General features: G+C 36.2%; 1 protein-coding gene across 6 annotated transcripts in view; it reads right to left on the bottom strand.

Annotated features, from left to right (window-relative positions):
• Nucleotides 1-25934, bottom strand: part of LOC145686443 (coagulation factor IX-like) — a 237622-nt gene that overhangs the window by 15972 nt on the left and 195716 nt on the right. For all 6 annotated transcript variants that reach the window (XM_081759747.1, XM_081759749.1, XM_081759748.1 and 3 more), the window contains one exon: nucleotides 14529-14764. In XM_081759747.1, the coding sequence (XP_081615873.1) occupies nucleotides 14529-14764 (236 nt within the window). The remainder of the gene's footprint in view (nucleotides 1-14528; nucleotides 14765-25934) is intronic.

Genomic DNA, 25934 nt, shown 5'->3' with positions numbered 1-25934 from the left:
GATATAGTCTTCCGAGGTCATTCGAACGGTGTCGAGAAATTTGCGTCTGGGAAATTTGCGCCCTACCTCAAGAACAGGGAAAATTGCGCCTGCAATGTACCTCCACCGGGAAGTTTGAGCCCTGCGAAATAAAAGAACCTATTCGAGCTTACGCATTTGCTCGGAAGGGCTGACATTACAGCATAAACAATCCTCCCCCCACAACCATGCCATTTGTGATTTATTTTTATTGTGGCTATATAAGGGGACAATAAACTTCAATATAAGCCAAAAGAACACAACGGATCAACGCAATCACTGCTTCTTCCAGAGATGATTTTGGGGGAACACTGGCCTTCCCAGAGCTCTCAAAGTGCCCCCTCGGAGGAGACCAAAATAATACGTCTATAATATAATAATAAATAGAATAGTACCAGCAGTGACCCCCTCCGGAATACTAAGTGTGCCCCCCGGAACATTTTTTCTGAAAGAACGACTGAACGCAATTGTGTGTTTAAAGTGTAATTCCAGCAAGTAAACACACTGTACATAGTTTTCTTGATAATATTACTGAACTGATTTTACATTCACTTTACATTTTCTTTTCTATATTTTGTGTCCTAAAAAGCCAAACAACTCGCAAGGATTGCGAACAGAGATATTTGGGTAGAGCCAAACAGCCTTTTGTAGATTAAATTATACTCTTTGATTATATTAATAAATAATTATATATCAGTCATTTATACTTTTACTAGCAGCGTTCACCCCGCTTCGCTGCGGTCACCCCGGAACGCAATAAACTTTGTTACTTAGATAATTTTTACTTTTTCGCTTTCAAGTGATATGATAAAAACCATAGAAGATTGCAGTAAATCTTAACATTATATCGCCTGTCATTTATGTTAACCCGCCCCGCTTCGCTGCGGTCATCCCGGTGCTGGCATATTGTAAAAGTGTCTGTAAAAATAAGCAAATCAATTAAAAAATTTTAAACAGAAGATTCAAGCTATTTTCCGCTGTATATCGCCTGTCATTTATGTTAACCCACCGAGTGACACGGTCATGCGGGTTGCATATAAATACGTTTATTTTTACCTATGATGAACTAATAACAAAGGATTTGTACGTTATGGACACTTGAATGGTCAATTATCTCAAGACACTGGTAATTAAAAATTAAAGTGATATGATAAAAACCATCTAGGGTCCAAATCCTAATAACCCCCCAAAAATGAAAGAAATTGGTTCAGCCGTATTAGCGTGATGAGCGGACAAAGGATTTTGTACGTTCTCTTTTATATATATAGATTGTAAATTTTGTAGTATAATGAAAAATTGTATTTGTATGGATTGCCCTTTAGTGAACTAAAATTGTATTTTTTTCATTTGTTCGGAATATTATAACGGATGGAGTAACTCACTGAGACGATGAGAGGCAAGCCTAGTTCAAGTGTGAGTGGAAGTTACTTTACACAATACAAAAATAAGTTGAATTGTAGGGCGCTAACATCCCAGTGCAAATATATAGCCGGCGCATTTTCCCCTCTTTTTGCGGTAGGGCGCAATATAAGCCAAAAGAAAAAACATCCCAGTGCAAATATATTGCGAGCGCATTTTTTACTATTTTTGTGGTAGGGCGCAAATTTCCTGGGCGCAAAATTCTTGCATTCAAGGAAAATATAATGTCCGTGAAGTTGACAAGCCACTTATGTCAGACTCCAATTTCGACTTTAAACGTCGCTAGTGCTATGTTAGTGTTCGATAGTGACGCAAATCGTTAGCACTCCACAGATAACGTGTGCTTTTTAAATAATGGATATGTCTTCTAACTGCATGCCAACACGCCCACTTCTAAGAATCATCTCAACAATGAGGTTAACCGTTATTGCAAGTAAGTGCTCATTAGTTCCATTAACATTAACGTTAATGCCTCCATTGTACGGCCCTTTGAGTAATAATTACACCACGTTTTTTGCTAGTCTCAATGGGTCCCTATATTCTCGCGAACATTCTGACGTGCCCAAGTTAGTTACTTTTTTTTTTTGGAACTATTGTTTATTGTTTATTGCTAGTCTGCAGAGTAGTCCTTACATTAATATGCCATTGTCCTTGATAATCATTGCGTATTTACAAGCAGTTTGTTATTACTGTTAGAAGATATCAAAAAACCACAGATAAAATCTACTACTTAACGGTTCATATTTTTCTTTTACAGTACACAAACGATTAATAATAATAATAATAATAATAATAATAATAATAATAATAATAATAAGACTATTCCAGCATAAAAGTTATCAATTGCATCACACTGGCAACAAGCGACGCATATTTTAACTTCATAAAAATTCGTTTCTCACGATTTTCTGGAAAACTACGTATGATATCTTCATTCTGTCAAGTTGTTTATCTCAGTGTGATATATGTATTACCTCTGGACAATATCACAGTAAAACAAAAATTAAATATTAGGAGTGCATCGTATTTTTGGACTACATCTCATTAACCATGAGAAGATTGAGTAGTGTATACTTTAGGATGTAAGTTTCAGCTTAACTTGCATCATACATTCTTCGGATTACAAAAAGGAAATTTGTTCGTTTGCATTTGAACAAAATTCTTAGGATTACAAAAAGAAAAAATAATTTTTCCGAATTCCGGAATTTTTCTGAATTCCGGAATTTTTCCGAAATCCGGATTTTTTCCGAATTCCGGATTTTTTCTAAAATCCGGAATTTTTCCGAAATCAGGAATTTTTCCGAATTCCGGAATTTTTCCGAAATCCGGATTTTTTCCGAATTCCGGAATTTTCCGATTTTACTTTCCGGATTCCCTAATAAGCCCTAATAAGCAGAGAACTGACGCTAACATTGCCTGTGTTGAAACTTTCATCGTAGGAGATAGGCGTGTCACTATGCAGAAGATTTGATACACTGAGGCTAACAATGGGAACAGTACAACGAATAATTACAAACGAACTGGGCCTAAGGAAAGTTTCTTCTCTCTTGGTTCCACGAATGCTTAAATGACGGTCAAAAAGAGACAAGGATTCGATCAAGTATTGCAAATTTGACATTCAGAAAAGAGGGACGCAATTTCTTGGAAAGTTTTGTGACAATGGATGAATCACAGATTCCATTAGTCAACCCAACAACAAAAAGGTAGTTGATGAAGTGGAAACACACAGATTCTTCAGCCCCCCCCCAAAAAAAGTTAGATAGCATCAACGGTGAGAATAGGGATGCGCACGAGACAAGATTTGTGGCTGTCTCGTCTCGAAAATGTGCTGTAAAAGTGATGTCTCGACTCGAAAAATGTATATTTCTCTATTGGAAGAGCCGTGTCTCGACTCGAATTTTGTCAGGAAAATCCTGTCTCGACTCGTCTCGTGCGCATCCCTAGGTGAGAAGGTGCTGTACACTATATTAAGGGATTCTCAAGGAATGATATTGTCACACTTTGTTCCAAAAGATCATACAATTACAGACGAGTATTTCCCTACACTTTTGGATACAAAATTTTTGAAATTGACAGAGAAACGACCACAAATGGTAAATTTCAATTTCACCCTGCACATGGATAATGCAACACTACACCGTGCCAATGGGTGATATCAATAAAACGGAGAAGTTACTCATTACGCCCAATTTTGAAGTAGTTACTCGCATTGGTATCAATAAAAAGAGAACTGAGCACTAGTCGTCTCGGCTGACCCCGAAGAAGCCCCGCCCTTTTGAAGTAACCACACCTCTATTCTCGAGCCGAGTAACTACTACGTGTTTGATATCAATAAAAATGAAAGACTCTTCTGTGATGCTAGTAACTTCTCCGAATTTGTGGAGCAAGCTAAATAGGTGACTCCGTGCGAAATATGGCAGAGTATATGATTGTTTTGCCAGGGGGGCCCACAAGGGGGGCTATGACGCAAACTGCGTCATTGAAATATTTGGGGGGGTTAAATCTATATAAATATGTTTGATGAGGTGGGGGTAAATTAATCGAAAGAAGATTTTTTTCATGGAAGAACACCTACGGATAGACAATTGGGGGTGTGTGTCATAGACATAAGGGGGGGGGGGGCACCACTGGTTTTGCTATGTAGAAAAAAATATAAATTGCAGAGAAATGTTGCAAATGGAGATTACAAAAAACATAGGTTCATGAAAGAAAATGTAGAGTAGTTAGCACAACATTTTTAAGGAGAATCAACAGAAATTTGGGATGATGCACTACGTAATGATGAAAAGATGCGGGTTTTCTTGCTTTACGTGAGTGATCCGGTATTCCAGGTCTGAATGTCAGGGGATTCTGTTGTGGCTCAAAGTACTGTGTCTATGACTACTACAAGTGTAATGGATGCGATTATTGCGAAATCTGAAAATTGATTGTTTCCGAAGGTGTGTGTAATATTCAAACAGTAAAGGCAGAGTGGCCCACATTTCCGGGTGCTATCGGAGCACTTGACTATAAACACGTGGCAATAAAGAAACCTAGTATTTTGGAGACGAATACGCTAATAGGAAGAGCTCATGCGTGGTTAAGCGGATAGCGTACATGCCTTTGGCATGAGAGACCCGCGTTCGATTCCCGGCGGGAGCTCATATGGTTCGGATTCCAAGTTAATCAGTGGGTCCCGTCGTACTGAAAAGGACATTATAGCCTCGCTACTGAAAAGGACATTAAACTCAAAATCAACTCAACTCAACGCTGATAGAAAGGGTGTGTATTTTTTATGCCAAGGTGAAAGGGGACACGTATGGTGTGGAAAACGCAATGAGATAGACGTGCTTTACGACGTGACTGGCTAAACTATTTAAAAAAGGAAACAAAGGGACCAAGTGTCTGATTTCGTTCTTAAAGCCAAACAATCTTGGACAAGACCTTGGACAACACGTGATATGCACTTGTCGTGCTAATCTTGATATTGCTGGATTCCAATCAACATCCATCAGTTTTTTTATTTTTTTAAATTTTTTTTTTAATGCTCGCTCGGATATTAAAGATTCTCTTTTGGATTTGTGTCTCATTTGTAGATGTATTTGATGTTCCGTTGCATTTCACTGTAATTGCCTTCAAAGCTTCGGCTTTCCTTCGTTTACTTTCTGGTAACTGTGACTTTGAAAGTACCACTGGAACTTTTATAATATCTACAAATGCACTTTAATTGAAACTGTCGTTGCTACTTGTCCCTTCCATGGCGTTTAGGATACTGCGCCAGAAGTTACCCACAACGAAATGACCGCCCAACAGATGGGAGAAATGAGTAACTACTTCTTTTATTGATACGACTCAGTGCTACGTGCAGAGGAAGCGCGAGTAAACGTTCATAAATCTGGAGCAGACTAGACCTGAGTAGTGGCTTGTTTTATTGATACGAAATTGAGGGAGGAGATTACTCCAGGTGTAGTTACTCCGATTCTCGAGCAGGACTTCTCAGGAGTAGTTACTTATTTTTATTGATATCACCCATTGTTGTGACCTCATTCTTGAGTGACCACGGTATTGAACCTGTTCCACACCCATTCTATTCAATAATTTATCAAGTGACTTAGGTTGTATTGGCTAGGGGTACTCCCGTTTCCTCCTTCATTCTCATTCCACCAATTATTCCACCATCATTTACCAGCCTTAATCACCGCCTCCCTTAGCCTAAAGGGTATTATCAGGGGATGTTAAGATGAAAAATTTCATTTCATATTATGTATTTATGGCATTGCATTGAACTCATATGCCTACATCTTTAAAAATACTACATAATGACTTATGTTACCTCACCTTCCCAATTTTCTTTATACTAGGCAATAGCTTTTACAAACTGCCTTTCTGAATATTCATTTTAAGAATTATGATTATACATATCATCGGTAGTACCTCAAAATTCCAATCTGACTGTTGGCAAATTTTACTTTTGCTTTAGAACAAATTGTATGCCCGGACACACGGCGGAAAAGTTGTGAAAAGTAATGGGTCCATAATATATCCGGGATTTTTAAAAATCTTTTGAGCTGTGTTGTATTCAATGTGCTTAATAAGGTACATATAATAACCTAAAATTTACACTAACTCTTAATCTTTATTTTTAAATGTTTGTAATTGAAATTTTGTCACTAACGATATTAGTAGAATTACACCTTAATGAAGAATATTACTCCATATTTACTTTTTATTTTACATTGCACTTCAATTCAGAGTGATATGTACTAGTTTTCAAACGTTTGTCACTAACTGTAAGGCTTCTAATGAAATAAAATGCAATTTTTACCATTATTCTGCTATTGTGTTACGTAGACTTAAAGCAAAAGACGAACAAAATGCTCGTGAACAATGATGAAATTAATAAACTTCTGTTGACTGTAAAATGATCAAGTTTCAATTTTGTCCGGTAGATGTCCTCCGCTGGTGGATGTTTGCTGCCATCTAACACTCAAATGTGTAATTTTTACTAGCTTTCTTTCAATAGTAGAAAATAGGGTATGGATAGTCATCGTTACCCATAAAGGTGTTAACGGTTTAACTTCCATCAAGGAACTCGACCGAGATAATCGATCTAGATACTATTTAAAAAAAAAAAAATGACTTAAACACTCTCTTTTGTTCAACAGTCGTGTGGAGTGACAGACGTCCTTACTAACGTTACAAACTTGTGAGCTACTGGCGTGATCCTATTATTAATCTAGAGAGAAGGGAGATATTTGAATGAAGTGGGATCCACAAATATGGTGTTTTCTACTACAAGGGTGGCATGGATTGGGATTAAACCAGACACACTTTGATCTAAATTTTAGTGAGTAGTTTAACATTGAACTACTGTGTATTAACTATAATTTAGAGTAAAAATACTAAAAATCAGTATTTACAACCTTTTGAAATTCACTACGTTCCATAATGATTATCAAATGAGATAACTGTACTTATGAAAACACGGAGAAAAGAAGAAATCGGACTCTATTTTGAACTACCGCATACTAACTGCACAATATGTAGGAAAATCCACTTTGTGTTTGAACAATGAAAACATTATTGATTTTACAAGTGGTAGAAGAAATTATAGAGAAACTATTATTCAGCTAGGAAACGATAAGTTTATCGAATTCATCATTTTCAAAATAGTAATTTTTATATTGGTATGTTTTGCAGAAAGATAATTCAAGATTCAATAATTAATATACTGATACTTTCAGTATTCTACATTCAGTTTAGCTTTTCCCACTGGTCTAGTGGCTAGCGAGCCTTTTTGGTACACGTAGTCTCGGATTTGATTCCCGTTGGGAGAACATTTAACACATAGGGGTAGTTCGGATTTCACTTTAAACTACAGTCCACATCTGATATAGACAGTCATGGTGGTCTAAAAGACACTATACCTTAACAGACAATAAATTCAGTATTGTTTTTTAGTTGAAGTATGACTAAATTGACAATCTCAGTTCACTTTTTCCAGAAATATTGAAATTTTTACTATATTGTCCTAAAGTTTATTTTCCCATATATACGAGACTTGCAACTCAGAAATGAAAGAGCTTAGAACGTTTTCTTGCATACTTTCCGGCTTATTCACTTAAACAGAAGTTCTCTTGAATATCATAATATGAATTTAGGAATATCCTACTTTTGTTGCCCATGCACAGATCTATAAAATGATATAACAAATCAGTCAAAATTTAATAAGTCAAGAAGAAATAGTACTAACTGTAATTCAGTACATCTTTATTTAATGCAAAATCCTTTATTATAAAGCTAAAATCATATCAGTCCGTGAGTAAAGCTTTGCATAACTCTATCCCCCGTGAGTAATGCAGAACAAAACAAAGATTGTAAACATCATGTGCTTCCCTACGAAGATCGTCAAAGAGCCAACAAAAGCCACCTACAAAAAAGTACGAAAAAAAGACAAAATGTCACCAAAACAACTATAACTACTCCACTCGCTCCGCCTCCAAAATCAGCTACAAAAGAGCACGTCAAGGACTAAAAGACACCAGTTCCAGTTGATCATTCCTATCTTTCTCTTCGCACTGCTCTGAGCAGGAAAAACAACCTAACCTTACCTCTGCGCTGCTCTGGGTAAGAAGCTCCTATCCTATCTCCGCGCTACAATGGGCAGAAAGTACTACCTACCTCCGCGCTGCTACGGGCAGGAGGTTCATTTCGTCTCCCCACTGCACTGGGCAGGAGACACCACCCCACCTCCACGCTGCTACTAGCAGCAAGTTCCTAACCGTCAACCTCATAAACCTTCTCACTGCTACGGGCAAGAAGTCCAACCTCATAAAGAAAGGACTATTAGTTATATTTAGCATCATGTACGAAAAAAAAAAAAACTTGTGTAAAAGTTTTGTAATAAAAAGGTAATGGAAAAAATAACCGGCGTATCGTTTCTACCATACGTTACAATACTCTTTAGTAACTTCAGATACGGTAAGTTTACTTCTTGCTTTCTTATTTCAATCAGAGATGTCAGATTTCCTTAAATATACTTCCATGTGCTACTCTCTGATGTTAATTTACCTAGCCCCCACTCGAATTTGAGCTCATTGACCTCAATGGAACTTCTTCTTTCTCTTACTCAACCGCGTGCCCTCAGGTTGAGATCAACGAGCACAAAATCTGCATTCGTATGTTGCATACTCTTCGGTTTGATTATGCAAATAATGAATGTGTTATGCAACCACAATTACAGTTTAGATTTGCCGGTTGCATATTACTGTATGGTTGCTGCAGCACTTCTACAATTGCTGGATTATAGGTGTGAAAGTGATAGTCCCACAAAAGCCGCTCCTAAGGTATTTAGAAGAAGGAAAGCGGATTACGCATACCTAGGCATGTGAACTTGTATCGGAGTTGCCATAATGTAAACATTTTTTTAGAAAACAAAGTTATTCTCTATTTCGTTTAGTTTCATGTTCCACAATGGACTAAAGTAGAAGTTGTGAAATATGTAGCTGATGACAATGTGATCAATAGCAAAATCTAAATAACTATGTCCAAAGGGAAGCTCAATTTGAATTCATGCCCTGCCTTGTTTGCATTAGCCAGCAAAACGTTATAATTAATATAAAAGTTGGAGCAAAAATTCGTTCTACTCATCAGTGTTTCTTCCAGACATGTTTTCAGGGGGGTACTTCCCCCCCGAAGCTCTGAGAGTGCCCTTGCCGAAGGAGACTAAAATAATACGTCTATAATATTATAATAAATAGAATAGTACCAGTAGTGCCCCCCGGGAATACGAAGTGTGCCCCCCCCCCGAACATAGTTTCTGAAAGAAATACTGCTACTCACCCATAAAGTGGCGTCATTATTCTTTGTGACAACAGTGAATGCAAGTGCAGAACTTTGGTAAAACTCTGTATGATTTTCTCTTCTCTATTTTCTTTTTAAAAAATGTCTTGTTGTTGGAATTAGAGTACACGTGTTTGTATCTCGTAATTCGAGTAAAAATTATTATTGCTAATCAAACAAATTTAAGAAGTCATGAGAATTTCATACTGCTTAAATATTATAAAGGAAAAGCTGCTATATCGGTAAATACACTTTACGTGTGTAAAAGCATCATATTTCTTTACATACTTTACTTACTTTTTAATTGATTTTTGGCCAATGCAATGGTTTTGATAAGGTAATAAAATAAATGTTCTATAGAAACACATTTGGTTGACTGAAACTGTTCTACTTGCTCAATTAACTGTTTTCGAGTATAACATTCTGTTTCAACACCGACGCTACATAGGACTCGGACGTACAACGTAATTTGAGACTGAACTAACATTACATGTGTTTTCACCGCAAACTGAACATAAGTTTCCCGCGGAAAAGACGCGCGAACTCGCATGTTGTGATATTTGAGCACATTCTCTTCGATACACCAACCTGTGAGCAGAAAAAGATGTAAAATGGTTGAAAGATACGAAATATGATCATAGACTGCAAATATATTTTGTCATTGATAAAAGATTGACTCGCATAGAAAAACTAGTTCCCAGAAATGCAGTTATTTTAATCAGATTGTAACGATATCAAGTTATTCATAACTTCATCAAATATTAAGAGAAAAGAATATTCTGTAAGACTTACATCGATAGAGAGAGAAAGAAACTAAATTCTCTTTTTAAGGAAAATCCCTCGCGTAGTATAATGATTAGTTGATATGAGACAGTAGCAGGAATATGCATTCAGTAAACGAAAGCAGTTATTTTGATTTTGCTTCATTAATTAAATTTGGAGTTTAACGAGGTTGTATGGGACATGAATCTACAGCTTAACGTGGAATCCTACACAGAAGTTCCTACTGGGAATCGAATCCGGATCTTCCCTCACTGACGGCACGTACGTTAACAATATAGCTTTTCTTTACAGTGCCGAATAGAATTTTTCTTTATAGCTGCAGACAGGAATTCCAGAAGATAAAGTCTATTTTCGACAGTATAAAACAGATGTGATAATTAGGGATGAATGCTTCCTGTGTGCAGCTTCTGGGCGTAGATGGCGGGGATCAAGCGAGGTAACTCTGAAACTTCTTAAAGAGGGTTATCAGTGCATTCCACGGAAGTCCATCACACGTTCAAATCTAGAATTCGGCCTCTTTCAATAAACAATGTGACGAATTTTCATTACGATATCAAATCTATACGACTTAAGCTGCATCAGGATCTCAGAAAAACAATAGATATCTACGTCATAATTTCTGCACTGATAATATAGAAAAACATGAAATATATTCTTTCTCAGACTCACTTATTTTTAGCTGAGGATTAACTTTCTATGGTTGTAAAATGTTAATAGATACTTGTAGATATGAGGTGAACTGAAAATTTATATGAAGTCTCAGAACATGTTTGAGATCTAGCGCAATGGCTAAAAATATGATGTATGGGCCATCTTTCTTTGAAGTCCCCACAATCACTGGAATGAGTAATTTAAACAAGTTCCAAGACTAACTGATATTAACTTAAAAGAAGGAAGTAATGCTTAAAAGTTTCGGCTATATGACTGTCCTACTCATCACAACTAGAAGCATGAGAGGAAATCTCAATTGAAATTTATCCCAAAGATGGATAGGATGTACATAACAAGATTAAGGTGAATTAAAAATTCAAGAAAGTAAAGCGATATAGAGAGTGTTTAAGTCATTTTTTTTTTTAAAATAGTATCTAGATCGATTATCTCGGTCGAGTTCCTTGATGGAAGTTAAACCGTTAACACCTTTATGGCTAACGATGACTATCCATACCCTATTTTCTACTATTGAAAGAAAGCTAGTAAAAATTACACATTTGAGTGTTAGATGGCAGCAAACATCCACCAGCGGAGGACATCTACCGGACAAAATTGAAACTTGATCATTTTACAGTCAACAGAAGTTTATTAATTTCATCATTGTTCACGAGCATTTTGTTCGTCTTTTGCTTTAAGTCTACGTAACACAATAGCAGAATAATGGTAAAAATTGCATTTTATTTCATTAGAAGCCTTACAGTTAGTGACAAACGTTTGAAAACTAGTACATATCACTCTGAATTGAAGTGCAATGTAAAATAAAAAGTAAATATGGAGTAATATTCTTCATTAAGGTGTAATTCTACTAATATCGTTAGTGACAAAATTTCAATTACAAACATTTAAAAATAAAGATTAAGAGTTAGTGTAAATTTTAGGTTATTATATGTACCTTATTAAGCACATTGAATACAACACAGCTCAAAAGATTTTTAAAAATCCCGGATATATTATGGACCCATTACTTTTCACAACTTTTCCGCCGTGTGTCCGGGCATACAATTTGTTCTAAAGCATAAAATTTGCCAACAGTCAGATTGGAATTTTGAGGTACTACCGATGATATGTATAATCATAATTCTTAAAATGAATATTCAGAAAGGCAGTTTGTAAAAGCTATTGCCTAGTATAAAGAAAATTGGGAAGGTGAGGTAACATAAGTCATTATGTAGTATTTTTAAAGATGTAGGCATATGAGTTCAATGCAATGCCATAAATACATAATATGAAATGAAATTTTTCATCTTAACATCCCCTGATAATACCCTTTAGGCTAAGGGAGGCGGTGATTAAGGCTGGTAAATGATGGTGGAATAATTGGTGGAATGAGAATGAAGGAGGAAACGGGAGTACCCCTAGCCAATACAACCTAAGTCACTTGATAAATTACTGAATAGAATGGGTGTGGAACAGGTTCAATACCGTGGTCACTCAAGACTGAGGTCACAACATTGGGTGATATCAATAAAACGGAGAAGTTACTCATTACGCCCAATTTTGAAGTAGTTACTCGCATTGGTATCAATAAAAATATAACTGAGCACTAGTCGTCTCGGCTGACCTCGGAGAAGCCCCGCCCTTTTGAAGTAACCACACCTCTGTTCTCGAACCGAGTAACTACTACGCGTTTGATATCAATAAAAATCAAAGACTCCTCTGTGATGCTAGTAACTTCTCCAAATTTGTGGAGCAAGCTAAATAGGTGACTCCGTGCGAAATATGGCAGAGTATATGATTGTTTTACTACGTAGAAAAACTTATAAACTGCATAGAAATGTTGGAAATGGAGATTACAAAAAGCATTATAAGTTTCTGAAAGAAAATGTAGTGATTAGCACAACATTTTTTAAGGAGAATCAACCGAAATTCGGGGTGGTGGACTACGTAATGATGAAAAGATGCGGGTTTTCTTCAAGGGCGCCAATCCTGTGCGGGCCCGGGCCCCCCAAAGCTCATGTGGGCCCTCTATTGTATTTATGAATATACAATATTTGGCATAATTAGAGTGCAATTTGTCTTAAAATCCTTATATATATATATACCTTCTGCATCTGAATGCTCCCCCCCCAAATTTACAAAGAAATCGGTGCCCTTGGTTTTCTTGCGTTACGTGAGTGATCCGGGATTCCAGGTAGGAATGTCAGGGGATTCTGGTGTGGCTCAAAGTACTGTCTATGACTACCTGAAAATGGATTGTTTCCGGAAGTGTGCGTAATATACAAACAGCAAAGGCAGATGCAGACGCTGTCACAACTCAACTTCCAGGATGGAGGAAAATGTGCAAGAAGTTCAGGAAATGTTCACACGAAGTCCTCAGAAATTACAAAAGCAGGCATCTTACTGACACACAATCTTTGCTGCTCTGAAGGAAGAATTGAATTTTTGTTCATGGAAATTAGATTACTGCCAGAAATTATCGCCGGAAGATTTTGATCATTGGTTGGAATATGGGATGATAATATTTGATATGAAGACTGCTCCAATCGTTTAGGCAATAATCGTGAACAGATAAAGCCGTGTTTTATGTTAGGGGGTTTATAAATCGGTGTAATTGTTATTATAGGCAGAAGAGGATCCGAGGGTGATGGTGATTGAAGCGAACATCGCCTAAAATCACAGTGTGGTGCGGCATGACATTCACGAAAGTTGTTAGTCCATATATCATTCGGGATACAATGAATGTAGAACAGTACCTTGATATGCTTGAAGATTACGTTCAAGGTATTGTATTCGCGTGGGCCAATTGCAACGACCTAATCTCTATGCAAGATGCAAGCCTTTCTCTCGGGCTTAACATCAATTTTCTATTACGCTGGTTGGGAGCTGTGACCTCGAATGGCCAAAAAGTAGTCCTGACGTAGAGCAATACGACTTCTTCGTCTCGAGACGAGTGAAAGAGGAAGTTTATAGCACAAAACCAAAACCTCTTGATGAATTGGAGGAGCGAATTTGCCAAGTTCTTGCAAACATATAGCTGCAGTATCTGCAGAAGTCTGTCGCCAACAACTCTAACCGTTTACGTAAACTGGTGGATAATGGTAGTGCGTAGTTGAAACGATAGCAATGCCTAACATTTCTATCATTGTAAGGAACAAAACGTTTTTTGTTGCGTGAAAATTGGTGAAGTATCTAAAAAGTTAAACACTTTTCAATAGGGGTTAATCCTTCCCCCCTATACATGTGAGAGTGTGTATTATTCATGGTTATCTTTTTTTTATTCTTCTACATCCCCCAAAAGATTGATTTTCGCAAAAACCTACCCTATTTTTGTTCGTATTTCGGGGATCAATATCATTTAATCGCATTATTTATATTTTTACTTATTAAAGATAATGATCCAGACAAAATACTTTTTGATTCCCGATGGGGACACTCGGTCGAGAAAGTGTAAAAGCTTTCTCAGACCAGTCAATCTGATTGACGTTTTCCTGGGTTTTCATCATTCACACCAGTCAAATGCCGGGATGGTACCTAACACAATGGCAGCAGGCCGCTTCTTTCCTTTCCCAATCTTTTCTTTCCCTTCAATTCCCTGGTAGTTTGATTACCGAGGGACGTCATCACTATTGCATAACAGGCTAACATGCTATTGTTGCTGAAAGTCCAGAAATCTAATTTCTAATAATCTCATCCCTAAAATATATGTTTTTATTTTATTAAATAATTTTCGATAACTACCGGATTAAACAATTAAACAAAATAGGATCAGTAACTAGATTTTATAAGTAAGAGAGGGAGATTATAAGAAATAGAATAATAGTGTTGAGAAGTATTACCTTTCTCTCCTCGTTCTCCAATGGATATAGAAGGTAAACACACAGGATTCACTTTCCAGCTAAACTCAACCACTTCATCCAGTAAAACAAGTGCAATGTCATGCAGATCATGAGTTGGTCGAACTTCAAACTTTTCATGTATTATAGTTTTTAATATATTTCTCACTATCACATTACTTTCCATATGAAATTCATTATGGGCTCCCAGCACTACATCCATATCATCCAGGAATCGACTGAAAGGAAACGAGAGAAACTATTACATTTTTATAGTATACGCCTTCTTTAGTATATATACAATAAAGGCATAACATCTATCTGAACTTAGTCATTTCAGGAACCAAATTGATATTGGGGAACGAAATTGATGATCCACATTGATTCGTGAAGTGTCCCCGAGAGATTCGTGTAAAATTTATTCAAATGTAAAGTTCACCGCGGTCCAATGCGTATTGTACTAATTTTAGAGCCCCATACCGGTAATTTGCAATTTATGAGCCTTCATAAATCTGGAATGCAATCATTAACTACTATATCGCTAGGACACAAAATTGCTTTTAGTTTCTTTAGATGTAACTGGACATGAATGTGGGCATATGCAAAACCAATTGGATCAAGTACTGCTTATCTAACACATGTTACCCGGTCATCATCTTGGACCCATCATATTGGATTCAACTTTCGGTTTTTCAAATGGAAATAGGTGCAAGTGATACATCAAATTCATGTACAATTTTATCGGAAATTCACTGGTGTAGTGAGTTTTACAGTATCTTGCACCATTTGCAAGTTTGCATATTAAATGTTAGGCACTTCGCGTATATTGATCAAATAAAAAGTAGTGCAGAGGCCCGTGTGTAGTGTGCTAATTGCTGCAGCTCACGTAGGGGAATTATACGTGCTTATGAGATTTTATGAACCAATCCTATAATTATAAATATACACGACATTCCTGTACTTGCGAAATGAGCAACTCGAATTTTTAGTTTGCTAGATAACATTGTCGGGAGCATCAAAGAAATCATAATTAACGTGGAATGCAGCTTTTCTCCAGGAGTGCCTAATCATGTTGTTGGATATTGGAGTACTGTAATGATTATGGATAAGTGCGTGAAGATTGATAATAACATTATGGTTCTGGAGGTCTATATCAATATGATTGAGCACAACTCGCTTACAAAATCGCTTGGCAAACCTCTTCCATTGACGGTAGCAGGGCCGTGCTGGGATACTAATGAGGGCGGTGGACAAGTCTACTAAAAGAGCGCCCATACAAACGGGAATATATATATATATATATATATATATATATATATATATATATATATATATATATATATATATATATATATACTTTGAAAGAAAGTATGGATGCCTTTCTATATCAAAATCACCACCAAATTTGTTTTAGTATTAACGTAAATAGCTAATTTGAGCCTCCTAAACTTGATAACTCTAACAATGTTTTTGTAAACGGTATAAAATTATGCAGGTCATCGTTATGGAGTTTCCGCCATTCCCCATTCACGTTCTTCTTGGAGTTCGAATATTGATTTAAGAAACTTTTTTTCAAATACTATCAGTCTGCGATTTTCCCTCAGAGTCAGTGACAATGTTTCGCAGCACAACAGGCATGATTATCGTTTTATATTTTAAGCTACAAATTCGTCAACAGAATTCGCAACAACAACATAGTTTTAACTGAATAATAACACGAAATCCCTGCTTTCAGTTGCCATCAAATTTTTGTGATTATGATTTTGGTCTGTTAGTAATGATTCTAGATATTTAAAAGTATCCACTTTGTCGAAAGAAAATATTATTTGGTATTTTAACGCATCCATAAAGTGCAGTATTACGATCCCCGACAACTTCCATTTATTTAGTTTTCTCTGCATTTACTTTTAAGCCCATATCTCTGCAAGCGTTAAGTAAGATTTCTGCATTCCTTTCTATTGTTCTATCATACCCTATTAAATTTACACCATAATTATACGTCATAACCTGGTAAATACAATTCAGCTCTAGGACCTGATTCCTGTCTTTGATTTTCCTTATAGTGTTCTCCAGAACAATGTTAAATAATAATGGCGACAACGCATCTCCTTCTTTCAGGCCATTCTCAACGTGAAAGCTCGTGAACAAGAATTTCTCTACTCGAACCTTACTTTGGGATTCATTTAAACATATCTTGATTAATCTACCTTTTTCGATATTGCAAGTTCTGTAAGCATGTTGTACAATGTTTCCCTCCTACCCTAGTCTAAAGTCAATAATTGATGTGCCAGAATATTGTATTCCCATTACTTTTCAAGTATTAGTTGAATAGTATATATCTGGTCGATAGTTGATCGATTTTACCTACATCCGCTCTGATAATAACCAATAATTTCATCTGTGTATGGAGTCAATCTTGCTAATAGAATGTTTAGAAAATTTATTGGATGTTGATAAAAGAGAAATGCCTCAAGAATCATTACATCAGTTTTGTTGCTTTTCTTCTGAACTGGAACAATGATTGATTCTTTTCACTCTTGTGGTAATTCCTCCTTGTTCCAGATAAGGAGAATGAGTTTGTGTATCTTGCTCTACAACCCCCCAGCTAAAATTAATTCAACCAGAATTTCTTCTACACCCGGAGATGTGTGTTTCTTTAATTTTTAAATAGCGATTTCTATTTTTGTCTGCTTAGGTTCTGAAATGTACGGTTATGCTGTATGCATTTCACTTTCTCCACGCACATTAATTTTTGTCTATGTGCTAAGCAAATTGTCAAAGAAATCTTTCCATCTATTTAAGATGCTATTCTGATCAGTGAGAACTGTTCCTTTAACTTTCTTTAATATATAAGCACGAAATTGATAGGCTTTCTTAAGTCCATTGATGCATTTATATATGTCCGGAATGTTTTTATTTTTTACTATTATTTCAAGTTAATTAATTTTAGCTTCCAAAAATCGCGTTTTTTGTTCTAAAAGTTTTGGAAGTTTTCCGCTAGATGACAGTGAAATTTTATTTATTTATTTATTTATTTTATTTCTTATTTAAAATGGCGGAGTTAAGGCATAACCTTTGCTTCCACTCAACCATTTATATTTTTTTTTACAATCGGATCTCATAATAGTTTTTTTCTTTTCTTTTTCTTTTTTTTACAAGGAGAATAAAAAGGATACAGACACTTAGGCAACGTTACAGAGCTACAGACATACAGAACAATACAAAGAATGTAAAACATGAAAATGAAACTTATTATATATAAAATAAACACTAAAATAAACAAGCTACAATGCTGAAGACATGTTAAACTGTACAAGGAGAGAGAAACAAAGAAATCAATCTTGATTATATATAACATATGTTACATTCCTTTGATTGACTATGTATAGATAAAATGATGCACATACTTAAGTGATTGTGTATAATGTATACATTCATACACATGTATCAGAAGGTAATAGAAAAGAAAGTAAGAAGAAATAGAAAGAGAAAAAAAGTTCATGCCAAGTTTTTCACAGTGAAATTTTATGTAGTTATTTCGTTCAGATTTTGTAGCCATCACTGATTTTGTTTTCTCTTCCCTGCTACTATAGTGCATTTCTAATTGAACCATGTTTTGTTCCTACGTATTTCTGCGTTTCCCAATATTTCTTTTGCTGAAATCTTAATGTTTTCTCTAATTTCAACTAAGTATCCTGAACACTAGTGCACTCCCAACCTTCTAAAAACGAGAATCTATATGACACTTCATTCTGGCTCCCCACTCACCTGACTCTCCTCTAATTTCTTTAAATTAAACCGCTCCGTTTTCAGATATTGAATATCTCCTTTATTCGACGATAGTCTCTCTTTTATTATCATAATCAACTCGTCTGAACGATGGAACATCAGTTGTGCTATACTATTTTCTTCTGTCTACTAAAACGTGATCGATTTGATTTTGTGTTTTTCCGTCTGGTGAGGTCCAAGTATATTTATGAACGTCGCGATGTGGTAATTTTGTAATCATCACGATAAGGTTTCTGGATGTTGCAAAGTTCAAGAGTCTAACGCCGTTGTCACGATCTTTCTTATGCAGAAATTTATTCCCTATAATCGGTTTCAAAATACCCTCTCGTCCTACCTTCGCATTGAAACCGCCTAACAGAATTTTCATATGGTATTGCAGGAGATGATCAAATACACGTTCTATTCTTTCGTAAAAACTTTTTTTATTGTCATCCTTATTTTCTGTTGGGCAGGCACGTAGCCAAGAGGGGGGGGGTCCGGGGGACCGGACCCCCCCCTTCGAGACAAGAAATGAAAAAAATTAAGGAAGGATAAAACGAAATGAAATGAGAAAAAGAAGAATCGGCGTTAAAAATTTAAAAAAAGAACTACAGAAAGCCTTTGGTTACTCTTTCTTATGAAGAGATTTGTATTACTTGCATTACATGGTGGCGAGGTGAGTGGGATATCCTGGAAGAGTCAGGGAATTTGAAATTTCTGGAAGTTACGCAATTCTTAGAATTTATGCTACTAGTCAGGGAAATTTCAAGCTTCTGAAAGCATAATGACAGTTGTGTAACAGCGTGGACATTTTTGATCATAATTTTTCGTCATCGCATCCTTGCAGTATCAAACATGTTATTTCAAAAACAACTTTCTACTACTCCTTTAACCTGTCATTTGGAACAGACAGTAGTTGAAGGAATAATAAAAACAAAAAATTAAGTGAAAAATATGTTCTGTTAACATTTGATTCAACAGAGAAAGGAACGCAGAAATTGTAAAATATTTTACAAGACATTATTGAGTTTGTACAATGGTGTCCAAAATTATTGTCGTATGTCTATAAATATGTTGTTGTAGGAGTATAATTTGATAACGAATTCGCCCGGTATTTCTTACAATGTTAATGTGTGTATAATCGGCAAAGACATGTAAATGGCAAATTTTGTCAAAAGAGCAGTAAATAAGAACAATAAAACAAAAATAAAACTTTCTTGTCCATTTAGCAATATTTCGTTTTACTCACTCTAATTTTCGAATTTATAATTCTTTTCCTATGAAATTTACCACAAATAGGGTCTATACATTTTCCGATTATACACATGGTATCAGTATTAAAAGTACCCTGCAAAATCATTATCAATTATATTCTTACAAAAAGACAGTCATAGATATGCGACAATCTTTTTGGACATGAGTGTACTTTTTATAATAGTGAATATGTACTTTTTATAATAGTTGAGGTCGTACTGAAAGGAAAATTGTTATATTTGAATGAACAGAGGAAGAACGTAAATATTGCAAAATCATTTTCAATGCGTTTTTTTTATTATTTTACTCGAGATTTCTTCGTAGTTTGTTATTAAAATACTTACCAACATATCCTCATTTTATTGTCCTAACAAAGCAATATATGTTGAGAGTAAAGTAGTTTAGATTGATTGGGCCTTCTGTGTTTCATGTCACGCCCTTCCCCCCTTCGTTACGAAATCCTGGCTAAACGAACCAATAAATGTTCCAGTAAAATAGTTTAGAATTATCGACCCCTGGTGTGATGACCACAGTATTTCATGTAACGCACCCCCCTTCACGAAATCCTGGCTACGTGCCTGTGTTGGGCATGTACTGTACATTTAAAACAATAATATTACACCACTGACCCTTAAGAGAAGTAAAAGAAAACCTATCATTAACAAATTCAACCCATGTAATACTGATGTTACGTATTCGTTTGTGAACGAAAAGCCCTCATCCTAGTTGGTAATTTTTAATTCGTTCCCCGTAAAAGAACGTAAAATTTCCCCACTTGACTTCTTCATTTGCTACTAATCTAACTTCCTGATATCCAACTAGGTCTATCTTGTATTTCTAAACTCATTCGTTACACATTTTAACGCGCTTGCCCTATAGAGACTTCTTATCTTCCATGTTCCAATTCTCATGTCGATTTTACTTTGCTGAGTTCGTGCCAAGTTATTAGTTCTGGTCCGAGGATTCTGCAAATATATCTGAACAAGCCTTTTTTTACAGGATGAGTTGTTAGCCCACATCAAATCCCCAAGCTGGAAGATCACTCCTTGTCTGTTCGCGACTGTTTATTCAGTATATTCTCAGCTAACCTCTATATCCCAGAGATCTTCTTCTTGATCCACAACCTGAGGACGCTCCGTGCCGTGGTGACAGAAAGACCAGATTTTACGGATATTAATATATAAGTAGCTATATTTGAGAATTACAATAGGTACTGATTATCCGAACACTGATTTAAAACACACAAGAACAATCAATATGCTCGGATATATGATGCATATTAAGACTGTGAAACCTTCAGTGCCGTAAAAATCGTAAATTAGAGACTAGTGTCAGTGTAGTATTTCATGAATGCATCGTACGTTTGACTATCCGAACTATTCTTGATGTATTGCGTTGTTTCGTTTTATAGCTACATAACCTTATAATATTTTTGTACTCTTTACCTGTTCTCTGCCGATAGCAACTGTATGAATTTATAATACAAAACTGAAATACAGAAAAATAAAATTTTAAAAAAAATGTGATATTTCGCAGGGCATCTCATGTAAACGGCGCCTTATATTCTTTACAGCTTCTTTATTAACAATCACTATTTGAATTTATTATATAAAGCTGGTACACAGGATAACTAAAATCACTTATCTATAATGTGATGTTTTGTAGAGCGCCTTATGTAAAAGGCGCACTGTACCTTTCACGGGTTCTTTACCAATAGTAACTGTATGTATTTATTGTACAGATCTATGGTATACAGAAGAGTAAATAAAATCGTTCATCTTTGATGTGGACTTGCAAGGGCGCCTAATGTAAAGGGCGCACTGAACCTTTCACGGGTTCTTTACCAATAAAACTGTAAGAATTTATTACTAAAAACTTAAACCTTTACTTATACTGTGATGTTTCGGAGGGTGCACCGGAACACGTCCCGGTGTCCCGGTGGGCCAGCATGGGCGTGGACGGTAGAAGTACACATCTAAAGTCTGGACCTACGACATTGCATCAGACGGAATGGTTGCTATGTCGACATGTTTATCCGGAACTGAAAATGAATCAAGGACTAGACAACATTTCGTTTCAACATTAAGAGTGAGACAATTATCCCGCCATTGTTCAAGAATATTCTTGTCCATTTTACTAAATTTGAAACACGTTATATGCACGTTTGGAGGTCGAATAAGTTGCTTTTTCACAATGACTAATTGGCTGACGTAAGACAATAAGAAGAGGGGAAAGTAATTTGCCTTCCATGGAGACAATAGGTTGCATTGTATATGAATGCGATATTCCAGACGCTGAGTTTACTCCAACAATTGTGTCCAGTGTTCGCAGTTTGAGGGAAATTTCTCTAATCTAGGGAAATTTCGTAGGTAAATTTAGCGAAAAGGGGAATTTTTCGATAACACGTGAAAATCCAGGGATATTCTCTGGCTGATCGATTGAACAATATAAATTCTTAAATTTTTCTTTGTTCTTAAGAAATAAACCAGTACAATAGCAGTAGTTTGTGTGTATTCAAAGTAGTAAGTTTGTACCCATTGTTAGCTGGGTGTATTTGTATTTTTTGTAATAAAAAGTGAGGTAAAAAGTAAAAAATGAAGCAAAAAGCAAATTAATGAAACAAGTGTGGGTTAGTACTTTCTTTAATATAACTAAACTAATTATATCATATAACTTCTGTCAAAAGAATTGGACACTCAGCAAACTAGGAAAACTTTGATAAGAAAAGGAAAAAATTTGTGTCAATTGAAGGAAATTCTCTTAAGAAAACGTACGAATACTGATGGTGTTTCTTTCACCCATGAGAGATAGTGTGCGTTCTCTATGAATCTCATAATTGAATCCAGATTAGTCGGTATTTAGAATTTCAGCTGTAGAATAATTTGGAACGATTTTGTCTGTGAATTCAACACCAAATGCGATCGTCCAGTTCTCAATTTCTTCTTCTGATTGAGCATGTTTGTACGTCACAAAGCGCGTCATCTTGCGAGTAACAATTTTATAAGCTGTCTTTAAATTCCAAACGCAGGTTCGTCCACCTTTGAAATCAGTTAACCAAAGTTGTCTAGCCCTTGTACATGCCCATCTCCTGATATCAATATCGTGGACAGCTATTGGATTATTTCTTACATCCTGAAATTTTGATCACACAAATTCCGATATGACCTTCAGTTTCTCCCGTTTAGTTCCTTGTTGATCATAATATCCCTGATGCCCCGGTACATACAGTAGTAGTTCTGATTCTTCACTCTCTTAAAGTGGTACGTGGTTGTCTTCAGTGACCATCCTCTGTTTGTAGCTTCAAGTATCTTTAAGACGTAATCAAAAGGAACATAAACGTTAGCCACACCGTTATTCAAAGGTTCATAAACTGATTCGGTTTCAATCACTTCCTCGGAAGGCATTTGCAGTGATTCGTTATTATCCAGGATTTCGGTGATGACGGCGTATTCAAATTTCTGGATTAAACTGAAAATACTACTTGCAACCGTCCTTTCTTCATCACGTACTTCACGTGATGAAGACGGAAATTCAATCTAACGTAGAGCCTCTAACACCTTATTTGCATCGATTTTGATCGTACATAATTATATATATCCGGTATTGTACGCAGCCACCACGCACATTACGTTGGGAATCATGTATTAATTTGTGTTAAGGGGCACAAGATATTAGCCGGTGAAGGACGGCTTCTTACGGCTAGCCCCCAACTAGTGAAGTCCCAGGTTCACAAACGTTGTGCGTTTAAAAAGTTATACACGCGCCCTCCAACATTAGCATTCTACTTTCTTTTTTTTTAATTTGCTGAAGACTCATCTTTACGCATCTTTACGCTTCAGGATTGTTTGGGGCAGCAACTGGATTCCTGCGTGGGATTGTCCAGGCAACTTTTCCCCAATGCTAATACCCCAAGTGCGTCAATGGTGTGAGAGAAGCAATTGCAGTGAAATCTGAATTATAATCATATATATATAATGGGCTACAGCGCATTAGAATGGCAAAGTGTGATTTTAGTGATGAAAATTATTATACATATTCTGTGTTCAGTGTTGTGTTATTTCCTCTTCGTTATTTTTAACATAATAGTATTCTAATAAATAGGTATAGTGTTATTTAATCCAGTGTGTTTTCGTTGTTTGTATGAGTGATGTTTGTGTGCGTTATGGTCTGGATGGCCGTCTGATCGTCCGTGAGGTTTTCAAGACGAGACACCCGAACCTCTCGGCGCCTAATGCTCATCTCATCATTGAAACCGACGAGCGATTTGGGAACAATTTGTAACTCTTCTTGGAGAGGTCCTTCATCGTCCTGTCCAGGTAAGTTCCAGTCTCAGGAGAATACTTATTGGTAGGACCACGAACCAGGAACAGCGACCAGATTACACGGATTGGTTACAGATAAATGTCTGCCCAAACGGAGACCTCGAATTGAATTGGTTACAAATAAATTGCACCCGAACAGGGACCCAAGCAAAGGACGGTTACAAATAAATGACGCCCGAACTACCGACCCGAATCGAAACCGTTGGTGCTCGAATACTTATAAGATCAATATTTTAATATACTATTTCTTTTTCAGCTTAGAAACAGTAATCTAAAAAAAATATTTTCAGGTGGTTTTAATCATATGATTTTGTGATAGTTTATTTAATTTTGTTTAAGATGGAATATAACGAGGCAGACATAATCCAGAAACTAAAGTTAATTTTTGAAGAAACTTTTGAAAATTTTAGAAAAGAGAATAGAGAGAACTTCGCTTAATTTAAAGAGAATTTTGAAAGATTAGAAAAGGTATATGATAAGAGCTTTGCTAGGTTAGAACGAAAACTAGATGAAGACAATGAGAATTTTGCTGAGGTAAATAGCGAATTAGGTCAGAAGATAGACGGTTTACGGGACGTGTTTCGTGAAAATCGTCAAGAAACGGAAAATACTGAAAACAAAACATCGGAATGTGAAACCCAGTTACACTCAGATGTTCCTACTGGATACGAAACACCGGAATTTGAGCCTCAGTTAGTGACTGATATTTTTAGTGTAAACAAAACATCGGAATTGGAACCTGAGCTAGAGACTAACACTCCTAATGAAAAGGAAAAGCAGAAATCTGAATTCCAACCAGAGACAGGTATCCAAGTGACCAGAGTGACGCCGGTTGCATTGGTTTTGCAGTTCCTTATCTGTACTTTCTCACGCCCGAGTTCTCGCAATGTCTCGTGCATTGTAGCCAGTAAACTAAAATTAACATAAATTGTTTTCCATATTCCGTTGCATGTGCATTCAGGTGAGTTAACTGAGTGATTTTTGGAACAAACTGCCAACACTCTTCGGTCGACCATTGCAGCCCGTACCTTGAGCTTTGGTGCTCAGGGAGTTTGACTCCGGTACTGTATGCAGCCACCACGCACGTTGCATTGCGAATCAAGTATTAATTTGTGTTAAGGGGCACAAGCTATTAGCCGGTGAAGAACGTTTTCTTACGGTTAGCCCCAACTAGTGAAGTCCCAGGTCCGCAGACCTTGTGCGTACATGTCAGTTATATACGCACCCTCCAACATTAGCATTCTAATTCTTTTTATTTTATTTTGCTGAAAAATCATCTTTACGCTTCAGGATTGTTTGGCACAGCAACTGGATTCCTCGTGGGATTATCCAACCAACTTTTCCCCAGTGCTGATCCCCAAGTGCGTCAATGGTGTGAGAGAACGTTTGGAGTGATATCTGAATTATAATCTCATATATATGTATATAAAGGGCTACATTGCATAAAAAGGCAAAGTGTGATTTCAGTGATAAAAATTGTTACACATATTCTGTGTTGTGTTGTGTTCATTTCTCTTCGTTATTTTTTATATGTTAGTATTCTAATAAATATGTATAGTGTTATTTAATCCAGGGTGTTTTCATTGTTTGTGTGAGTGATGTTTGCGTTGTGATCTGGATGACCGTCTGATCGTCCGTGAGGTTTTCGAGACGAGACACCCGAACCTCTCGGCGCCTAATGCTCATCTCAGCATTGAGACCGACGAGCGGTTTGGGAACAATTTGTAACTCCTCTTGGAGAAGTCCTTCATCGTCCTATCCAGGTAAGTTCAAGTATCAGGAAAATACTTATTGGTAGGACCACGAACCAGGAACAGCGACCAGATTACACGGAGTGGTTACAAATAAATGTTCACTCAAACAGAGACTTTTATTTGAAACGGTTACAAATAAATGCTGTTTTGTTTTCGGTACTTTCTATTCTTTGGTTATTTTCATAAATAGTTATTGAGTGTATATATTTATTTCATATAATATCAAATAAAGTGGTCGAAACGGAACACTTAAAACATTTTACGAAATTACTTATAAGTGTTTTAAAAAGTATTTTTTAGTGTTTAAAGAA

The sequence above is a fragment of the Thermobia domestica genome, chromosome 5 (assembly GCF_964235325.1).
Source record: "Thermobia domestica chromosome 5, izTheDome1.hap1.1, whole genome shotgun sequence".
Taxonomy (NCBI): domain Eukaryota; kingdom Metazoa; phylum Arthropoda; class Insecta; order Zygentoma; family Lepismatidae; genus Thermobia; species Thermobia domestica.
The sequence above is the reverse complement of the archived record's forward strand: the minus strand, read 5'-3'. Positions and strand labels throughout refer to the sequence as shown.